Consider the following 19,897-nt stretch of genomic DNA (forward strand, 5'->3'; position numbering starts at 1 on the left):
CAGCTTGACAGGGAAGCCGCTGATCAACGAAACGAAGGATCACAACAACATAGTATAGAAAAAATGGGAATTCTACAACAACAACAACAACAACAACAACAACAACAACAACAGCAACAACAACAACAACAACAACAACAACTACTACTACTACTACTACTACTACTACTACTACTACTACTACTACTACTACTACTCACCAGAGATACAAAATAAACGATCCAAAAATATCGACGCTTTCTACAGCAAAATATAGTCCATTCCCCATCTCACAAGCCTGCTGCATTTCGAAGCCCATTATAATCAATTCACGGTTGACCCTACCCGTCAGATCAGAGGTATTAGCTGGCCACCGATTGGCTCCTCCTCCCTCCTCATCCTCCATATACAGCTCCGGCAGCCGAGTCGAGAGGCGCACCCTACTTCGAGGCCCTTCCTCCTCCTCCTCGTCATCGACCGTCCTCAGCAACATCCACACTGCCACTACGTTCACCGCCACTCCAGTGCCCACCAGCACCCCTCCTCGCAGCCCTAGATGGTGAAACTCTGACAACAACAGTATTACTACTACCAGTACGCCCACCACACGCCCTTACCCTCAAAGTAAACACCAGCCACTACAGCTTGTATCACCGCTGCTATCGAATAGTACACTGGTAAAAACCATAGTGTCTGACAACATGAGTAGCCCAAGCCCTCCCAGAAGACCCTTACATTGAATCTTATCAGCCCTAGATTGAGCAAGAAGAGCCCTCCCGCCTCCGCAGTGGCCCCAACCGCTATTATCTCCCACTGGGGTTTCGTCAGAAACCACACTGCTTCCGGATGCGATAGCGAGTTCAATGCAAGATGCACTACAGATCTACACAGGTCCAGTCAGGAAGATTCAGATCAGGCCCAAAACTTGCCATCACCTCACAAACAGTAGTGCCAACGAGGTGAGCATTGCCGCAGGGACCGCGAACAGCAGTATGTCCACACCCGTATGTTTCACCCAGTGCATACGTGACGACGTCACCGACAGGCTAACAACGCATGCTCATCTCCCTATCTGGTTTCTCCTTGCTACTCACATTTTCACCACCGCTGCCGCCAACACCCCCACCACTATTACTGCTATCAACACCAAAAACGGCCGCTGGGCAAAACTGAACAACTCCCCCATCACCCACACACAGCGAAGCACAGGCCTACTGGGACTCCAACTCCGCCTCTTTCCTCCATGCATCCCCCTTCACAGTACCACCGCTGCCGTCCACCAGTAGCATAATCAGCGTCGAGCCATCCGCCATCAGAACTGCGGTAGAGCCAGCAGCCATCAGCCACGCACACTGCATCGACCACCTGAGGGACCGCCTACCTCCAACACGTAAGCCCATATACTACCCTCTGTGCTTCTCCCCAAGTAACCACGGTGCTAGGAAAGAGTTACTGATGATTATGATAGCGTTGAGAAAAGCATATGTAAAATGAGGCGCCATCGCTAGAGCATGTAAGCAGCCATATTGGCCAACACTGTATAGAACCAGGCCCGACCAGAGATACCTAAAATCACCAGTATTAGAGTACATGCTCGCTTTCCTCAGCTAATCTCAGAAGTTTCCTCACTAATCATAGAAGTTTCCACACGAATTCGGGTAGAAGTATACGGAAACTAACCAAAATCTCCGTAAATTCACTTAAAATTTTTATGTCATCACCAACACATGTACTTCAACCATGTGCATATTTTTCCACACTGAAAAATACCGCAGCTAAATCTTCACATACGTAATATTCACAACGACAACGCAGTACCCTCACCAACCAACAGTCTACTACCAGTGCTGGAGTGTATGCTCAGGAATTTCGCCACTAATAATATAAATTCACCCACACCTTTGCGGTGGAAGTACACAAAAAATCAAAAAGACTTTCCAGAAATTTCCAACGCGCGAAATAAACTAAATTCATCTATCCCACCACACTGCCCTCCATAAACCAGTGCTGCAAAAAATGTTCGCCTCCCTCAGCTGAGCTCAATACCTTCCTCACCTATCATTGGAGTTTACATACGAATTGGCAGAATATATGAGTATTGTTCTAAAATTTCCTCAGCCTCAATATTGTCACCAACACATGTGCCGAGCCATGTCCATATTCTACCACACCGGTCCCCCCATAAACTGATCAACAGTCCTAACCCGAACTTTAGTATTACCCGTTAGTGAGGTAGTCCACACTAAAACCACATGTCGCCCAAAAGCCCCTACCACCCATCCCACACTTCACCGTTGCCAACTTCTGCAATATCATGCCCAAATTGATAGCCACGCATGCCACAAGGAGGAGGACCACTCCGATGCTTCCCGGCCGCGCAAGGGCTTCCAACATTCCCAAGGGGCTCAAGAAAGGGGATAGAAAAAAATATAAAAATTGCTGTCACCGGGATTCGAACCCTAGACCTCTCCCATCACACAACACTGCAAAGCCTCTGAACATCTAAACCACATGCTTCATTCATTTTCTCTTCTTTACTCTAAGAAACTCCTCTACTACTCCCCACCAACAACAACCATTTCCACCTACTTATACGTTCCGTATCTTTTTTTAAGTCCGAGAAACTTCGACAACTTTCCACTCTTCTTCCCTTCCGGCTTCTTGAACAAAAATATACCTAAAATTTTCACCACTACCCAAAATCGAAATCAGCTTCCACTCTACTCAGTATGAAATCCAGCAAGGCCCTTCCTCTCCCATTCCCCCGCGCCTTGCTCATCTTCGGGCACAGACCCCCCAAAGTGCCAAGCCCCAACTCTTCCGACAACTTACTACATGTAACGCCCTGTATGACAAATCTTGCATTCTTGCAACCACTTGCATTTCCTCAACTACTACCTCCCCATTCTTCTCCTTCATAACCGACCGTTTCTCCCCTCCTGCGGCCGCACACGCCAAAAGGAATCTGCCCGCTATCGCTGTCGAGTCCAAGTCCACCCACCTCTCACCGAACCAAGTAGAGGTTCCTCATCCTTATAGCAACATGCAGTAGCGTGTCACCATTCACGATCTCAAAGTTCGGCGAATGGAACACAGTCCTGAGCCCAGCGTCCTGACTGGCAGCACCAGTAGCAGCAGAGACTGCTTACGTCCTGGCCCCGCCAAACCGTATGCCTCTGTACCGGAGTATCTCCCCTTCAATGGGTAGCACCTCATCCTCACCCACACCATGTCGCCCTCTACCTCTCCTCTCCTCCTCAAACAACACCTTCAAGAACCTCTGCGTCGGGTAGCTCATTGGCCCCCCAGGGTCCCCTCCCTCCCGGGACTGTCCTCTCAACAACACCGCAAGCCCACCGCTTCGCTCCGCTGCTGACAACTGTTCAGCCGCTTCCGGCAAACTCAAAAGCCTCGAGGGCCCACCAATATACAACTCCTCGTACCTACCGAAACCCCCCTCGACCCCAACAGCACCAACCCATTATCAGGGTGGGAAAATCTGCACATGGTCACCTACATGTGTCGGTGACAAAATGAAAATTTTGGGAAATTCTTGCTAGTTTCTGAGCACTTCTACCCGAATGAATATCAACACCTATAATAAGTGGGGAAACTCCTGAGCTGAGCTGACCAAAGCCAAGATGTATTCCAACACTAATACTTTCCCATCCACACTCTACTCTCCGTCCAAGCATTAGCAGCAGACTGCTTCTGCTCCTCCTCTCTTTGGCGGCGACCAGACACCACCCTCGACCGAGACGACATCGCCTCACTCGCCAGCACCAACCACTTAAAGCGGACCCCGTCAGAGGATAGCACCTTCTCTATTGCATCCTGGCAAACACAATACTTCCGGAGCGAGCGGAGCATATACTGCAACAACCAGCACGGTATCGCGCTGTGTACGAATGTACATACGATCGTACGTGCGCGCGAGCATCCGCTCTATCCCCAAGTATCCGAGGGCACAAGATCGACCAAACGAGCCCTCTATCATCCGAGGTTCACACAAGAATCGAAAAACTCGAGTACCCTTCAAGAAATTTATGCGAGAACAGTTCTTGACGGAAAAATGTACAACCCGGGGATCGAACCGGGGACCTATCCCAGGGCGAAGCTTGGTGCGCGAGTCCAGATCTAGGACTACCAAATGACCATGACGAACGCAATTGAAAATCAATTTTGCTTATCACATCACCACAACGATCATCACATCCCCAAATCCCCACCAGAAGATGCGCACTGAACGAGCTCCACCCTAAAAAGACCTAGTGAGTAACATTTCACTACTACCTGCCGACAAAGGGAAGCTATGACATCTCCAGCGATCTCCAGCTGTACACCATCATGTGGTGGCTTCCTATACGCACTAAACCGTTCTAAAGAGCAGCAATACAAAAAGGGCGGAGCGAAGCAGCATCAGCCCAGCTCTTCCTCCTCCTCACGTATCGACATCAACACTTCCTCTTGCCACAACGTCCCTTCAGCTATCACCGACTTCAACTGTGCCTCAGCAGCGGCCACTCTACCAAAATAGTCGTTACCCTGTCACCAACATCCTCATACCATCCAACACCGCCCCCAATACTCCTACCAACACCGCCTTGTCATCTCCCTCGCCAACACGGGCACCACCTGGCTTCACCACTCTACCATAAAGCCCTTCCAAATACCCTCTGCCACCGATGCGAGGGTCCTGATGACCACTACTACTCCCAACTGCCCTCGGCCCTACCAACAGGTCCATCCTCATTGCTACTCCTCCTCCCGGGTTGAATCTCATCGCCTTCTCAGGAGTGATTCCCTCAGCATTTCTAGCCTCCACATCCGCGCCCATCAATAACAACATCGCGATCAACAAACGATCTCGAACCCTGCCAAAGCCATACCACTCCTTCCCCAACTTCCCAGTGTCCCCACCTCACACACATATGCAGAGCTGTGTCCCCTGCTACTGCCCCCTGCCAATACTTCACATACCGATTCCCCTCCCCTCCCGATTTCGACACCTCCACCGAACGCCCTAACACACCACCCTTCCACATAAACACCAACAGCATCAACTCACCACTGACAGGCGACATCACCTCCCCAACGCCCTTCCCCCTCGCCAACAACGGTCTGGTCATCAACCCCGTCGCTCCGCCATATTCAACCGAAATCACCGCATGCCTGTAAATGCTCGTGCCCACTAAACACTACCGCCACCATTCACCTCGCCTCAACGACTTTCGATGGACTGATATTCTGTCGGGCCTCACCGAATTGGTTTTCAGGCGCTGCAGAACAGCAATCAAAAATGAGAAAACCGCTCCCCCCTCTCTACCGGAGATGTCACGCGTTTTACTAGTCGCCGAAGTAGACACGACCTGCTCGTTAATCCAACTATTATTGCTCATCAGCAATCCTCGCAGGACCTACCGAGAAGGACGCAGGTTCGATCCCTGCATCACACAAAATACAACAACATCAACAATTTCCCCCTTCATTTAAAATTATTCCCCATACCATTCCTCTTCCAAATCGTAGGGGCGTCCGCTACCTTCTGTCTTCCTATTCTGATCTTCTCCAACCGATCAGCCTCCACTCCATCATCCTCCGTTGAAGCCCCAAGATTATCACTGATCATCACTTCCCCCAAGAGGTTCAATCCCTCCACCACCCAACGACCCCCTTTCCCTTTCCCCCTTCCTTCCGATGCAACAGCCCTAGGGCTCGGCCCTGGACCATATGCTCGAGCTGGTCGAACCTACCCACCCCAACCTCATGCGGCCTCAACCTTCTATTCAAAATAGTACACCTCTATCGCTCACACAACGACCACCATCAGACAACCAAGCAAAGACTACACCATCACACGTCACCTCATTTTTCGACCAAACCTTGCGGCCTTGCCTTTTATCACCGTCCCTAACACCACCTATATGAAAAAAATGACGCTACCGAGGATCGAACCCGGGACCTCACTACGTGCCGAGCTCTTCTCTCTTCTCTTGCCGTGTTCATAAGAAACAGAAGGCATATGTGACAACCACATCAACTAACAGGCCCTCTTGCTATCTTGCATTTCCTCAACGCAAACACATAACTCCCTTAGAAGCCTCAGAGCTTACGTACCTGGCGTTACCGCCTATTGAACTTCCAATAATACAAATAGTTTCCACTGCACAATATTCCAACGACTTCCTACGACCGTTGAGGAAATGCAAGTGAGCAAGATTCGCAACACGAACCTCCTCCTCCTCCTCAGTCACTATCGCACAGGTCAATGAGTCCCCCCTCAAGGACCTTACCAATAGGCCCTCGAGGTACCACACCCCTACATGAGGAAAGCAATACCACTCCACCATTGCATCAGCCGCCCTCATCCTACCGTGCATGACGCTTCCTTCGTCTCGATTTCTTGCTGTCTTCATCCATCTCGGCCAGCCTCAACCTCCTCTTCCTACTCCGATCCCTCTCCCTCTCCTCATAAGGCCTATACGCTTGCCTCAGCAACGCTTCGCTATACTGTTGCTGGTCCCCTCTCCTTGAGGACGGCAACACTCCACTAGACAGATAACGATGACCATCCATCATCCCAGAGGGGGGCGGCACGCCGTTCGCTGTAGTTGGAGGGATAATAGGATACTACATAAAACAATGAGATACATTCTCTACTGCTATAAGACCGCTACTACTACTACTACTACTACTACTACTACTACTACTACTACTACTACTACTACTACTACTACTACCTCTTCCATATACCAGTCCTTTCCCAACGAGGCAGAGGTCGAAGACGAGGACGGTCCCCCACTGCCTTCTTTCAAACGACTAGCAATGATATCTTCAACCGAAGGTGGCGACCCATGCTGCATCACTCCACCAATAGGAGCTCGATACGAGTCCGACAGTAACTACATGACGGCCCTATTCTCTACCTCACCACCACCAACAGAGATTCTCACCGGATATCGCGGCTTTGGCAACAAGGGAGCCTCATCGTCGCTCGAGGAAGAGGAGGAGGAACTTCCCATCAAATCCACCATGACCCTCTCTCGTGGACGGTGCGATGACGACCCATGACTCTCGGCAGGCACGGTCGTCGAGGTTTCCTAAGTTCCACAATGAAACCCCTTCAAACGCTTTTATCAGACGCTATCCCGGTCACTCAAAAAACAATTCTAAGCCGAACCAGAGAATCAACCAGGAACCTATTTTGAATTTTCCACATGATCTTAACAATCAATTTTCTATGTAAATTTCATTGCATTATTAACATTTTATCATTATTATCAAACCCAAGAGAACGTTATTTCTTCAATCAAGATGAGCCCTTGAGCCCAACTACCGAACAAGTTCATGCGAAGTCCGATGCGCCCCATAAAAAGTACACCACAGCGTCGACCAGCAGCCCACCTCTTCCTCTTCCTTCGTATTAGATAGTCCTCCTCCTCCTCCTGCGCCCTCTCCCTCACTCTCCTCCCCACTACCCGATGCATAGTCCGATGGATCCACCGACCAATCCAGCGTCCTCTTATCAAGATGGACCTGCGCCCGCTCTCCCCCACTTTCTCCAGCACATCCCTCTCTTACCGAATCACAGGTCGGCCGTCCAGATGCATCCGAAGTCGCCTTGATGACCTCCAACACAAAACCATCCACGACCAAGTCCTCTGGCCTCACCACACGAGAACACACACCGCACTTCCACCGGTTGTTAAATGCCGACATCTTCGGTTGAGTTCCAATAAACATCTCCAAATCAAAACACTGAGAACCCAAACACTTCCAAAACCTTCCTCGGCAATTCCTCCTCACCTGCATATGCGTGCACAGCTTCCCTCTAGCCGGTGCTACCATCGGGCACATCGACAATGGACACGTCAAAGGCAACACCCTAGCACTACTAATACCACCATATGTGTGCATTAAACTCCCACCTAGTGTTGCCCTCCTTCTCCTCCTTACTCCCCTCTATCTCCACATCCTCGTCATCATGCAGACCCTCCCTATTTAGAACTCGCCTGATCCTCTCCCGGCACTCTACACTGCTCAGGATTGGCACCTGGGAAGGAAAAAATCCCTCGATTCCAAATCGATCTCGATATCACTGCACTGTATGAATCACAATTCTCAGCCGACAGATGCGTACCCCTCAGTGTAGGAAGATAAGCACATGAGCAAGTACACATGTCGGTAGGAATACGGAAATTTCGGGAAATTCCTCCTGTCTTGGGTAAATTCCCATAATATAGTGAGAGAGCTCCTCATCTCAGCTGAGTGAACCAAACATATATTCCAACATCGATATCACTACCAAATCTCCCCACACTTTCGCTACGGTACCCCCTCCCTAACCCTAGCTCAGCCCATCGAAATGCACTTACCGACTTCACTAGGTCCTCAGCGGTTCGTCTAATACAAAGTACGAACGCCAGAACGAACTCCTCGGGTTTACTACCGCCCTTCGGTGAGGGCGTCGATGACACCTATAATCATCATCGCAATCGTCCCAATTCGACACGATACCCCTACCACTATTCTATTCACCTCCTCGTGCGAGCTGAGGCAGGCGGTGATGTCAATAGGCTCATCCCTGCGCACTTTGAGGTGCTTCGGAGGGTCGATCTACACAAAACGGCAGTCCAAGATTTTGATATGAGAAAATATCTAAGATGTTTGGTGAAGAAATCAGCTCAAAATTCGATGTAGTTGAGAAAAAACTATCTAAGAATTGTGGTTTTTAGATGTCGCGTAATGGGGCCTCATCCGTATCTTGCCAACTCGAACCTAAGATTCCCCCTCACCTTCACTGCCTCACTATTATTAATCCGCACTTCTAGAGTATACGGCCACTGGTGCGTTATTCGCTCACTCGACAGCTTCATGCGGCTGATAACAACAACTCCAATAAATGCCCCAACCGGGAATCGAACCCGCGCCCACCTCCTCGCAGGACAGCGTATCATCCGGGCGAACACCCGCGCCCCTTGTCGTCGCCATTCCTTCACATGCTTAGCGTTAAGCTCGGCAAAGAACTTCCCATAACTCAGCCTCCACATCCCCAACACCGCCCGACTATTGACCTGACCAAACCGCAACATGGGGCCTTCTACCTCTACCTTCCTAAGCTGTGTCAATCACTTTCGTTCGCAACAAGCACGATAATGATAACATTCACTGAGGACTGTCCTCACTTTCAACACCAAAATGGTATACAATACCGTTTGAGACGACTCTACTAATCCGACCAATTTACGGTATGGACAATTGGAGCTCCATCGTCCTCAATGATTTCTTTCGCACACAGCAGGCTCCGAAAATTTCAAAAAAATGTACAACTTCTACCCAAAAAAACCCACATCTCAAAACCGCATAGGCGATGAAAGTCACAACACCAGCAACTAGATCATAGGTGACGCCCTCCCTTGCCGATACTACCGCTGGAGGTGCTGCCTCCCAAAAAGGATCCATCGCTTCAAACACTTCTTCCAAGTCGGGGTCCTTCACCATGTGCCCAGGGAGCCCGCCACTTCTATTTGTCGTGCCCGAGGACGGAGTCGCTGCAGCAAATTGATATGAATGTCTACTCCCATCTCACTTACTACCCCCAAATGTCCTAGCCGCATTCTCAGCATGACTAAAGTACATATCCCCCCTAACGGCACTCGACTCGCCATAGTAGTCCCCTTGCGCCCGACCGAACACTGAATTACCTACAACAACCGTCTGCCCGTCTACAGGCTCTCCCCAAACACTCACCCCCTGTACGTTGGAGCTCCTGCCAAGCATGTGGATTCTCTATAACATATTTGACAAGGCGGTCTATCAGCTCTTGCTTTCTACCTCCTACCCGTAGCCGAAAGTGCCTAGTAGAGTGCATGCAGCCCACCGAGGCAAAGTAGTAGTACCGGGCAATGTCCTTTAATTGGTCTATAGTACACTTGCCGAACCACCGTTCGTGGGCTGCGGTGACCGGCGAGATGGGTGACTGTCCCCCTGCAGAGGACATACACAGAGAAAAAGAGGAGGAAGGAACTCCATCAGAGACATCAATACGTTTCTACCGCGCGCCTGATAATTCGTAACGAACGTTGCGTCTCCCGAGAACGACCACTGACCCCACCTCAGGAACGAGCAGACTGCCGATTATAACAACCACTGGTGAGCTGCCGCTATGATACGACACGTAATATGCCGTACTGGTTTCTCCATTACCAGACTCGGCTGAGCGACCCTGCGGCCTCGACAATGGAATTTTCAGAATCTTGGATTTCTAAGGCAACTTGCATCTCCTCAATTTTCAGTTTATACCGCACGCCGGTGAATGCTGTCCAGTTTTGACGAAGGCAATCTATGCTCCTTTCATGTTGCTCCCACTAAATACTTTTGTGACGTATTTTGACGTAATGTCTGTACAACTGCGTTGAGAGTGTACCGGAATCCCACTAAAAATTTTACATATACTCTTTATATTGACTAACTAGCGGGACACCTCATACCATACCTCCCCGAAATCAATCTATATTAAACACCTGTGTAGTCTGCCTTCTTTTACCTTACTGCTACTAGTACTAACTGTTGTGATTCTCACGCGATTTGCATTTTCTTCGGAAGTGTTTCTCTACTCTCGACGCTATTATGGACGGACAGAGGAGCTAGAGGCCGAACACAGCAATGTTCTTAGATGTGGATGCATCTTGTAGAAAATACTCGAGTTGTACTTGTAGGATAAACGGTTCAGCGTGACTCATGCTACTGTGCCGATGGAAGCGATAAATATTGACCACGTGAGTGGTAGAAAACTGCCGCATTCTGGAGGGTTTTGTAGTCGGATGGTTCGAACTATGCAAGGGCCACCCTTGCGACAAAAAAGGTAATCGTGAAGATCAAAGATTTCCGACCATACTTGAGATGCAGCACTCGGATCGAGTTCGCGCTACTCAACACAACACCTCATTAGGTTTACGACTCCTCCCGAACATGCGCATCAGCGCGGAATTCAATCATCCATGGTGACCTCTCTCAAATGAGCCATCTATTTACTCAGTGGGAGTGCACTCGACCTGAAGAATCGGAACTCCACACGTATGGATTCCACACTATGAAATCCATCGTTAACAAGTCTATTTCACGGGCACGAGCTGACCCTTCGGACCTCCCACCTTCTGGGAGCCTCCACCCCGTGACATCATCACGGCTACCTCCATTTCCAGCGGGCACCGCGGTTTTGCAAGTCTCCGCTTCAATCTCTGCCAACAGACGAAAAACTCTACTAATAGGAGATCCCGTTAACAACGACACACTCACCGCAGACACCTGAGGATCTCGTGCGGCCCACTTTTGCAAAGTCTCGGCCATCAGACTGCAACCAAACTCTTCAAACCGGACGTTGCTCTCTATCAACTTTCCGAACTCGTTGTTGAAGTTGATCGCATGCTCAAGGGCCTGCCGCTCAACCTGATCGACTGAGGAAAGTAATTTCTAAAGAGCTTTTTCCTGAAATCAAGGAGCTCCCTGCAGGCCAAGAGCGGAGTAGTACCACGCCACGACATGGTACGGTTCAATTAACTAATGATTATCAACATAATGCGTCAATCGATAACTCACATCTGGGATGGGGTTCTGGTTCATGGATAAGCGTAGCAGAGTGAAATTACTGTCGCAAGCCACGACGAGGGATCGACTAAGAATAAAACATCTCTGAGTTGGGCGACTCGTCCTTTGATATATCTATATCTGGCTCGAAAGATCTTCCGTTAGACTCTCATTTAATTCCCTATGTAACGACATTGCATAGCGAATCGGATGAGAACTCAAGCTAAGACTCGACGACATCTTGTGAGCGAGACTCACCCTCCGTCGGCGCCGATTGAGTTTGAAAAGAGCACGAGATCGACAAGAGACCCGCATGGCTGCCCGGGCTCTGCTTCAGCCAATGTTTTCGCAATAGCTGCAGCGCCTTCGTCGCCTGATCATTCATATCAGCCAGACTATCGAACACTAGCGAGGGGAGAGAAGCTATCTTAGCATTTCACCGGACCATCGGTAGACCCAGAGGAAGACCCTAATAGAATCATCCTACCGATATAGTTGTGAGGGATGTCCAATGTCTGTATGTGTGGCCAGTTGGGTAAAGCCTTGCCTAATGCTATCGCTCCTCTCTGTAGGATCTCACATCTAGAGAGTCTGAAACGCGATGATGATCGGTGGAACTCACCAATGGAGAAAGCTGCTGAGGACACAGCCCCCAGACTAACCTGAGGGTTCGCAGATTCGTGCAGTGCGCTAGCGCATCGCATATCAGTTCTCCTCCCTCTGGTCCGATTGAATTCCCAGATAGATCGAATGAGATCAATGGCATTGCTGCGAGTGGCTAACACAAAGGAGGAAATCTCGACAGACTCAGAGTCAGTATCCTATACGAATTTCGCTGATCTCAGTCCACGGCATTCACAGATAGTTGTATGGGAGTAATTATAAGTTTCGAATTGAAAGTCTCCTATCACTCTCCGAACAGTCCGTTGCTCACCTTGATGAAACTCGAGAGGCCTGCGAGGTCGTACGGACGAACACCAGAAGCAGAAGAGGTGGGCGATGCAAATGCGATCATATTATCAGATAAATCTATGTGCTCCAATGCAGAACGCGAATACGCACTCAAACATACTGCGAGTATAAGTATCTGCTCGGGGACGTATCACAATCGATCTACCATCTAACACGAGAAAGAGGCTTATGCTATGATAGTAAAACTATAACAGCATGAGCCTGTTTCTGATATCACCATCATAGTATCATCATCCTAGTGGCACTGTCACTATGGATATTCAATATCCAATCTCACATCTAGACTGCAGAGTTGCCTATCGTTCAATCTAAGACTGGTGATTCCCTGGAGTAGGGGGTGGAGCGGTATCTCTCCTCCACTGATACGAACCGTAGGATTATCGAGGAGGGTCACAAATTTCAGGAGATATCTGAAATCTCGAGGTTTCGATTACAAGTCAGCTGAGCGCGTGGGCCCACCTGCATGTAAAGGGCGACAATCGTGCGCCTCTGAGGTCCAACCCAACAGGTAGGTTCGTTTTCACTTCGGTCGATGAGGGATCCTGAAAGTTGAGAGCTCTTCCGATGGGTGGTATCGAATCGCGTTACTCCCACTGCGGTCGAGGTTGATATTCCTTCTCTAAGGGCACTCGGCAACTCCTCGAGCTGATCCTTCAGTAACCGTAGCTGCATGATTATGCTCGCATATGTGAACTCGCCTGAGTAGGACGATCTTATGCTATCAAAGATCCATGCACTTCCTTAGAGAAGCCTACTGTCCTGCGGTTTCTCTTCTGAGCCGTCATCGGCCAGACCGTGTGGGGTATTGGCTAAACTGAAGAGAGAGACATTTTCAACGTCTTCGTGATACAACGATTGTCGGCCCGACAATGTCGGGAAACTCCTTCGACAAGTTCGATTTGGTTGCCAACGCCCAACTTATAGTCAGGCTCGGAATAGCCACATGCAAGAACCAGAAGGCGTACGAGGTTACCGCTTCGCAGTTGGCTTTGAAAGCATCTTTTCAATGATATCGATGAGATCATCTGACACCACAGTCACAGGACGTAGGTCAGCCGGCCGCCATCGATTATGCTCCTCAGCGATCCATCTCCTATGGGACTCCGAAAGCCCTTGCAACCTAAAACCGGCACCAGCTGCCAGTTTAGCCGTGCCCAAGAATAATCGAACTACTCACTCAGCACTAGCATCAAATTGTCCCCTTATCGTTTGCGAGCAGTACTCCTGGTGACCCCACGGAAATGGCGCCCGACTGTCTGCCTTGACCGATGCGGGACTCTCCTCTGTCATTGATGCGCTAGAAGAAAGCATGTGTCGCTCTACTCCGACGAATGGCGGGAGTAGGCATACACACTCGAACCTGATGATTAACCAATAAGTATCTGCGACATAGAAATCGACCCCGAATCCCCGAGTGCTCACGCAATGCATCCCAGGCTGTACAAATCCCAGGCCCAAGTAGGCTCATTTTCTTGTTCACCAGCCATCTCGGTTCGCGAGATGTCCGGGCAAGTGTACCTCACCTGATAGAAAATATTATTAGTGTTGAACTATATGTTCGCTTTCCTCAACTAAGCTCAGGAGTTTCCTCACTAATTATACAAATTCGGGTAGAAGTATACAGAAAACAATGAGGATTTTTCGAAATTTCCTCAGAATTATCATATTGTCACCAACACATGTAGTTGACCATGCATCCATATTTTCCCACACTGAAAAATACTGCGTGAACTTCTTCCAATAGTCAGTCTTCCATTGACTCCAATAGCCCATTGACTCTCTTCAGGAGAGTCAGTGGAGCTCGTTCCTAGTGAGTCTCTTGAATCTCACATCTTTAGTCAGATGCATTATACCGACGTTGCCGATCGCGGCTGCAGTGGCCTTCTGCAATGCAGGGGATGGACGGCTAGGCAGGTACTCGAGAGCGTCCCACTTATATCCCAGCACCTGACTATTCCTATCAATGACAATCTTGTACTACAGCGTTCCAATTACTAATTGGAACAACGGATCAACTCATTCAACGAGTCTCATTAAGGAAACGGTCTCCTAGATAGTCTCTAGAAGAAACCTAGCATCAGTTTCAGGAGAGAAATTCAACTCACTCTGAAATTTTCATTGGAAGGAATGTGAATTCGTATCGGAGTCCGGAATGAATTCACACCAAGATGGATGTCTGAGCCCCAAGTCTTCCAGCCCGCATAATAAAAGAGAAACAAGTCGTCGAAGCAAGATTCAGCGAATGAATTCGCACATGAGAATTCTGTTTCATTCAAGCCCACCGACATCTTCTGTGCTCCATCTGGCATCCTTCCATCGTATAAGAACTATATCATCGAGCTTTCCGTTGCGCAGAAATATTGCCTCGGGATCCAACGCGCTATGAACGATGCGCCTTTTGGCCGTACCTGAAAGAGTGGCAATGTTCGGCGAGCGATCTCCTCCACAAATAACTGTAGAGGAGCTCTGCATGCTGATCGGAGGCCACAGCGGACAGGGAAAAACTGCAATAGACGATCGTGGTAAAGTGATAAGACCGTATGCAGCGTACAGACTTCTCGATCCTACCATCGACCGTTCCAATCGCATTCTCTACTTCCTCTAGTATTGACATGACAGATACCAGGAGGTCAATTGTCTGGACCTCAGTGAGCCCAAGCCGTATGGGCTCTCGATGCAGCACACTGACAGAACCATCAAGCATCATTTCAATCACAGCACAGATTCAGAACACTCCTTCAGCGTCGTGTATGAGTCATACAGTATGACGAACATCCAACGAAGCAGGGGGATATTTCGAGAAATGAAACGGCTTCTCGGTCTTATTCAGTGAGTCGACCTGGGCTGGAATGGGACTGAGTGCTCAGCCTCTAGCACTGCTCGCTTCTGGCTCAAATACTCCGCCAACGATATGCCATCGATGATCTCTCTCACCTGCAACGCACAAACGATCTCTACTCACAGGAGCATCAATCATTGAGTGTATGGAGCTCACCTCGTAGACGTATGATGCAGCAGACTCCCCAAAGTCGAACACTTTGATCAGGCTACCGTTCAGGCGAAGGCTCAACTGAGTTCCAACGGGAGATACTTATTTTCATCAAATCTGGTCTTGAAATACAGAGCATCAAGCTCCTATCAAGTCGATTATATCAGTAGAAGAATCCATACCTCTTTCAATAGAACTGCTTCTCTCTGCAAGCTCCTTCGAAGGTCATCAGAGCCTCCAGTGAGATAGGAGAACACATGTAGTGCCAAATCGTCGGCAATTGCATCCCCGTTTCCCCTAAAGATATCGGCCACTGGAACTTCGACTCAACGATACACGACTTGAGAGGTCGCCAGTTCCGCGCGAGTTCATCAACAATCACAACGGTGATAGCGGTTCCCCGCCGATGCCGCTATGATTCGATTCCCACCATATCCCTCACTCAATCACGTGTCGTAACTCGTCCACTGCACGAAAACAGAAGCCTATTTCGGACGTACCAACCGCCTCGCCATCGAGATCTGACTGACAACCGGATCACATCCAAGCTCAAAAATGAAATCGGACACCCACCTGAACTGAGAGTTTCGAGAATCCTATATCGACCGGCGAACAAGTCATTCTTTTCCAGTGCAGATTGGTCAGCGTTTCTACTCGATAAAGAAGCAGCAGTAATCGTGACTACTTGCGCGAGCTGATGGGTATCTCACCGTCCGTAGAGAGCTCCTGGAGTAACGGCAGCTGAGGCCATCAGCATTCTACAGATGCCTTTCAGAGATCCGAGGCGCCGAATGATTGTGCCTGTTGACAACGACGAGACTCTCGTCCCGGGGAGCTTCCGGGAGGGTGCGCATTAGTGATGCGGACTTGACGAGCTGATGACGATACTGTCAGCGGGCCCCAGGGAATCGCTGCATTTCACTCGGAGTGAATCACTCCACAGATTAGGTTAAATCGGGGAAGAATGTGCTCCCGTGCTTTCGGAAGCATCATGTCATTCAAGTGCATCGAATCCTTAAACACGAGTCTATAAAGAAGTTGCCCGTCTCCGCTAGGGAAGCTCACGGAGGGGTGTCTATAACAACTGTCCAGGTTGTCACATCCCCGAGCAATCCATGGTCTCGGCTAATATATACAACAAGGTCGATCGTGTTACCTATTCCGAGCGTTCTCTGGTGGAGTTCCTTGCTCGGAGAGCTGTTATTGATCAACTAAGGATAACAATATTGCTTAGCCAAAGAGAGGCGTGTACAGTGATGACTTTCTGTATATCCTCTCGTGTGATGTCGTGATCTGAATAAGTAGCATTCAAATCCTCACCACTTGGCCCGAACATTTCAAAATGATGGACACCATCTTCTTATGCTCACCCAAGAGCCTAGATAGTCCCGTCATCGCCTGTTGGGTGAACAAATCGAATTCCTCAACAGTCAGGTTCTTCATCACGGCCTCTTCCTGCGAATTTCCGGACCCTGAAAGTCTGATCATGTGATGACTCTCGCCACACCAACAACTTCAAGAAGCCTCTTAGAACCGGACTGCAGACCTTTCGCCTCAAACTTCCTTACTCATCTGGTGTTCCAGTGAATTCGACTCGAAAGCGAACGCTTTGACAATCTGGGCGGCCTGATGAGCATCCCTGATTGGGAGTAGGATGCACGTGAGCCCTATAAGCGGCATAAGCTCCGCCATGGGGCAAGCTGAGGACGCAGAAAGGACACTTCCGTATGGCTAAATCGTTCGAGTTCATCAACGTACTTCTATAATGGGGCGCTTCTTTCGTTGGCCGCATCTGAAGCAATAATTTACAAGATTGTCATAAGTGTAAAATCGAAGAATTTCTCTGGAATCAAGAGAGGCGTGTTCCGTAATAGGTAACGGTCTAACCAGTGATCGAATAGCTTGGGCTCAAGGGGAGCTCCCCTTCACTTGCGCCAATCATCAATGATCATAATCGACTATGAAATTCACAACTTGAATCGTCACGCGACCCAGACTGACACATATTTTCCACAATGAATCGACTAAGTGAGTCCCCGCTAGCCTCTCAGTGCCTTGACGGGACGGAATCGACTCGGACTCTGCCGATCTTGACGGCGAGACGGCACGCTCATGCTCTGACTCGGTATAGTCAGCGAATTCTGAAATAGTCGGCGCGAGATGAGGTTTTTTCCCAATCCAGAAGGCTCCGTCTTTCTCACTTTCCTGAGACTCTTCGTGGAGTTGTCCTCGCGGACGACGCAAGCAGGTATCGACGAGAGCCGTGAAGCTCTCGTAGCACATGAACAGTGGACGATCAGACCTCACCCACTCATCGATGAGAATCAGTCCGTATCTGCTCAGGATGTCGTACGACAACGAATGCGCGGCGGTTCACTCCGTCATGAAGGTCCTAGCCAAGCTCTGCCTTGGCTTCGTCAACGATTCGACGCCCTCTATCCAATCGAGATCGTTCACAGCTGTCATTATGACAGAAGAAATACTACAAGAGACTTGACAAGGAGATTCTGCGTATTGAGGTTGTCCCAACTTGAGGAGTTCGCTTTATTCATACAGTTCTCCCTAGTTCCTCATGTCTGACTCTACCAGATTCTGATTCAAGGTCTTGGTCATCGAACAAGCAAGACGGTGGTGCGTAAGAAAGCTTCCCTGAGTGCCTCCCAGAAAGCTCATGAGCATTATCCTGAACCCTTCCCGAACTCGACGTGACATGGTTGAGATCAAGCATGCCCTCTGAAGCGTATCTCATGAGACGGGGCTCGATCGGGCGCTTCGGGATTGCTGTGATCAGAAGTCTCCTCTTCATCGCTCCAACTCTGCTCCGATTCCGGATAGTCTCCGGACAGCCTATACGAGACCGGAGGGCGACATTCAACTTCATCACAGTTATCATAGATTATGATATCATATTCGAAGTGATCGTTGGTCGACAGAGGCGCGTTTCAAGCGTTACCATTCAATAGCGGAAATATAAACACCTTGGATGATTTAGATCAGCTTTGGGCGATAAGTTTTGAACAGCCTATACCATCTATCATCACGATCTCCCTCAGCACTAGTGCAGGGATACTGGCGATGTAGTAACTTGCGAGAATACGCCCCCGATCATTTCGACTGTTTTCTTCATTGCATGAGCTGCTACGTTTACCATACCCTATCAACAATTCTCATTGCTCCATAAATACGTGATATAGATTAACTAGAGCTTTCATCGAGAGCTTCAATCCGGCAATCTACCGTGATAACGATACGGGAGTCCCAAGAGGGTTTGTCTCGACGTTTTTACCCTTCTGGCGAACGAATCATTTCGATGAAAGCGTATCGGATTATAGGAGGATCACGCTAGGTGCGTATCGCCGTTCGCTGGACATTAGAAGCCCAACACTATTCAACGAGCCGAGCGCTCTCAGTGCAGTGTGACAAACCTGGGTTGACCTCTGGTGCTAGTCGCTTCTACTATTGTTTTATTATATCAATTGCACGCTAGAGTCCGAAAAAATCACCCGTCATCCTCCTCGCTACTATAGCTGCTTCCCGCCTCACTTCCAGTCTCGTGGGCTGACGAGGAGAACGATGAGCTCTCTTCTGGGTCTGAGAGACAGAGCTTTCTGTCGTAGATTCTCCCCGGATGTTGATGAAATTCATCCGTTCGAGCCACACCGTGCAGCATTGAGATCCCCCCCCCACGAAGAACGACCAATGATACTTGATACAACGAACCTCTTCTATCTTTCAGCTGGTCCATCCCATCGATTCCTCTACGTTTATTTTCATATCTGACATCAGGCCTCTCGACTTATTCTTCATCCACCAAGTAGACATACAGACATTATGTCTGTATGTCTAGACATAATGTCTGTATGTCTGTAATGTCCCACAATCTCTGGCACCACAGTATGTCTGAGACATAATAGCCCAGAGAACGCAGTATTCCCGCCTTTACTAGCGAGGTGATAGGTATGTCATGATGACTCACACGAGGAGCCGGTTGTGCTCTCGCTCCGGGTCATACATCTCCTGCTGGTATCTCAATGCGACACTAGGATCAGCACTCCTCTGCTGTTCATCTACCTACACCTTCTGATGTCAAATCACACCACCTCCGGAACTCATTCACGCTAGAGATTTCTCGTCCGCGTACCACCTTCGGCATGTCAGACTCGGTAAGTTCAACACACTGAACGCATCGTACGTTAACGACATACGACATTTTATTCACCTTTTCGGGTAACAGATTTTCTGTTTTCCTTAACTCAATCTGTTGTCTCAACTCTTCTTTATCATACGGCTTAGCCATGACCCGCGAGAACCATCTATCGAAAGTTTGCCGTTCGTCGTCGTTTGCCATGCTCGTGTTCAAGGCTGAAGTAC

The 19,897-nt window shown here is 49.1% G+C and overlaps 5 protein-coding genes across 5 annotated transcripts; all 5 read right to left on the minus strand.

The window, feature by feature from the left end:
• Nucleotides 1–1,025: 1,025 nt before the first annotated feature.
• Pmar_PMAR024511 (hypothetical protein) lies at nucleotides 1,026–2,373 on the minus strand (the record flags this gene model as incomplete). The annotated part of the gene is made up of 4 exons (XM_002767271.1): nucleotides 1,026–1,113; nucleotides 1,195–1,344; nucleotides 1,387–1,545; nucleotides 2,201–2,373. The coding sequence occupies 4 exons, from the start codon at nucleotides 2,371–2,373 to the stop codon at nucleotides 1,026–1,028; spliced, it is 570 nt and encodes a 189-aa protein (XP_002767317.1).
• A 1,795-nt stretch (nucleotides 2,374–4,168) lies between these two features.
• Nucleotides 4,169–6,001, minus strand: Pmar_PMAR024512 (hypothetical protein; the record flags this gene model as incomplete). The annotated part of the gene is made up of 13 exons (XM_002767272.1): nucleotides 4,169–4,237; nucleotides 4,273–4,358; nucleotides 4,425–4,524; nucleotides 4,574–4,675; nucleotides 4,715–4,853; nucleotides 4,900–5,002; nucleotides 5,048–5,151; nucleotides 5,195–5,258; nucleotides 5,306–5,396; nucleotides 5,522–5,600; nucleotides 5,642–5,728; nucleotides 5,844–5,889; nucleotides 5,950–6,001. 13 exons carry the CDS (start codon nucleotides 5,999–6,001, stop codon nucleotides 4,169–4,171), a joined length of 1,122 nt encoding a protein of 373 aa, XP_002767318.1.
• Nucleotides 6,002–6,083: 82 nt separating this feature from the next.
• Nucleotides 6,084–9,979, minus strand: Pmar_PMAR024513 (sumo ligase, putative; the record flags this gene model as incomplete). Its single annotated transcript, XM_002767273.1, has 16 exons — nucleotides 6,084–6,298; nucleotides 6,353–6,609; nucleotides 6,720–6,881; nucleotides 6,933–7,079; nucleotides 7,384–7,515; nucleotides 7,561–7,737; nucleotides 7,786–7,864; nucleotides 7,908–8,032; nucleotides 8,355–8,432; nucleotides 8,497–8,595; nucleotides 8,775–8,859; nucleotides 8,914–9,053; nucleotides 9,409–9,530; nucleotides 9,576–9,683; nucleotides 9,730–9,836; nucleotides 9,879–9,979. The coding sequence occupies 16 exons, from the start codon at nucleotides 9,977–9,979 to the stop codon at nucleotides 6,226–6,228; spliced, it is 1,992 nt and encodes a 663-aa protein (XP_002767319.1). The 3' UTR covers nucleotides 6,084–6,225.
• Nucleotides 9,980–11,009: 1,030 nt separating this feature from the next.
• On the minus strand, nucleotides 11,010–11,601 carry Pmar_PMAR024514 (hypothetical protein; the record flags this gene model as incomplete). Its single annotated transcript, XM_002767274.1, has 4 exons — nucleotides 11,010–11,033; nucleotides 11,133–11,219; nucleotides 11,278–11,427; nucleotides 11,578–11,601. The coding sequence occupies 4 exons, from the start codon at nucleotides 11,599–11,601 to the stop codon at nucleotides 11,010–11,012; spliced, it is 285 nt and encodes a 94-aa protein (XP_002767320.1).
• A 2,354-nt stretch (nucleotides 11,602–13,955) lies between these two features.
• On the minus strand, nucleotides 13,956–14,310 carry Pmar_PMAR024515 (hypothetical protein; the record flags this gene model as incomplete). Its single annotated transcript, XM_002767275.1, has 2 exons — nucleotides 13,956–14,055; nucleotides 14,261–14,310. The coding sequence occupies 2 exons, from the start codon at nucleotides 14,308–14,310 to the stop codon at nucleotides 13,956–13,958; spliced, it is 150 nt and encodes a 49-aa protein (XP_002767321.1).
• Between the last annotated feature and the right edge of the window lie 5,587 nt (nucleotides 14,311–19,897).

Source organism: Perkinsus marinus (genome assembly GCF_000006405.1).
Source record: "Perkinsus marinus ATCC 50983 genomic scaffold scf_1104296970858, whole genome shotgun sequence".
NCBI lineage: Eukaryota > Perkinsozoa > Perkinsida > Perkinsidae > Perkinsus > Perkinsus marinus.